We start from the raw sequence: 1630 nt of genomic DNA, 5'->3' as shown, positions 1-1630 counted from the left end.
GTTAAAGAGCATTAACAACCCTGGCACCTATGCCCCATTTTAGCCCTTGTTACATTGCCACATTCTTGATGTGTCTAGCATGTGATTTGTTTGTAGACATAGCAAATATAATGATTCTAGTTCTGTGGTAGCCATTCTGGAACATTGGAGTCTATAATTGGCATCTTCTGTTGGCCACAAATGTCTCATTAAATTAATTTTCTAATAATCAACATTAACTTGTCATAGCAGTTGTCTGTAGTATTTGTGAGATGCACATTTATCCCATGTCATGTGGCCTCAACCAACTTAATTGCACACTGAGAAATAACATTCACTTGAGGGGATTCAGTAAGAAACATTGCAGTTCTAAAGCAAGTGCACACTCAAAGTTGGCTACCACTGTTTGAAAGCAATACAAATGGTTATTTTGAATTCCTCTTCTTGGCTGAGTAACAGTTTGACTGTGGTTCCCTCTATGCATTAAGCTTCAATTATGGTCAGAGGCGAAGATATTTCACAGTAAAGACCATTTTAGTGTGGCTTTCTCTGCTCTCAGAGAGGAATACACAAGGCAGAGTTGTGAAACAGGTAGGAGGCAAAATACCCTTCGTTGTACAATTTATTTTTCTACACTTAATATGATGAAAACTAGGCCCTGTACAGTCCACTTTAGTGAGTATAATTATTTACAATTTATACACATTAAAACATGGTGATAAATTGGTTCCAATTGAAATGCAATAAGAAGAAAAAAAAAAAAAGAACTTCCCATTGTGATCTGCATTGGGAAGACCTACAATTCCAAGGAGAGAAATATTTTCTGGGCTGGCGATCCAATTTTACAATAGGCCACATTGAAAAATAAAAAATACACCTTGTATAGAGCACTCCATAAGATAAAGCATGCTATCAAGCAACTGCTCCTGTTCTCTGCAAACCAGCAACAACATCCATGTCCTCTTCTCTTTGATTAAAGTCCTAGAGGGGAAAAAAGGCCAATAGTGTCTGACAACCTGTACAACCAGCATGGTGCCACGAAAAAACACAAACACATTTACATCAACATTTAAAACGGGAGAAATTTCAAATATTTTCTTGGTCTTTGTGTAGCCAACCCACATTCGCTTGGTATATGTTTTGTATTATTTTGTTTATGCTAGTTTTCTTTTCCTTTGTTTATTGGGCTTGAATGCAGTACATTTGATGCATTCCCACTCTCCGCCCAAATTCTCCCCAAGGCCACATAAGGAACATGAAACTGTAACAAAGCTATATCCAATCCCTCCATTTAGCTAAAATGTATTAAAAAAACCTTGTCTTTTTTTTTTCCAATGAAAGAAAGGTAAGCTTCCCAATATCAGCCAAACTTCCAAGTTCATACACATAACAAGACCCCCCCCCCAAAAAAAGTATTGTTTATTTTTGTGTCAAGTTTGATTGAATTCACGCCTTTATGCTACATAAGTGTACACTTTGCGATCCTCCGGTGTCCGTGCCAAATATTCCCGCTCAATGAGTCCTTCAATGCGCTTCTTGATGACTACAGGACTGGGGAGGAATCGCGATCGCAATTGCTGGGTGACCTGGAGAGATGGTACAAACAGACACAATCAGAACCGGATCTTACATCTAATTACTGAGAGGTACA

General features: G+C 38.1%; 1 protein-coding gene across 2 annotated transcripts in view; it reads right to left on the bottom strand.

Moving 5' to 3' along the window:
* Positions 1-583: 583 nt before the first annotated feature.
* Positions 584-1630, bottom strand: part of LOC106612448 (cullin-3) — a 28206-nt gene continuing 27159 nt past the window's right edge. For both annotated transcript variants that reach the window (XM_014213577.3, XM_014213578.3), the window contains one exon: positions 584-1565. In XM_014213577.3, coding sequence (XP_014069052.3) covers positions 1434-1565 — 132 coding nt within the window. In that variant the 3' untranslated portion in view covers positions 584-1433. The remainder of the gene's footprint in view (positions 1566-1630) is intronic.

The sequence above is a fragment of the Salmo salar genome, chromosome 09 (assembly GCF_965601325.2).
Source record: "Salmo salar chromosome 09, fSalSal1, whole genome shotgun sequence".
Lineage (NCBI taxonomy): Eukaryota > Metazoa > Chordata > Actinopteri > Salmoniformes > Salmonidae > Salmo > Salmo salar.
This window is presented reverse-complemented; position numbering and strand designations above follow the sequence as displayed.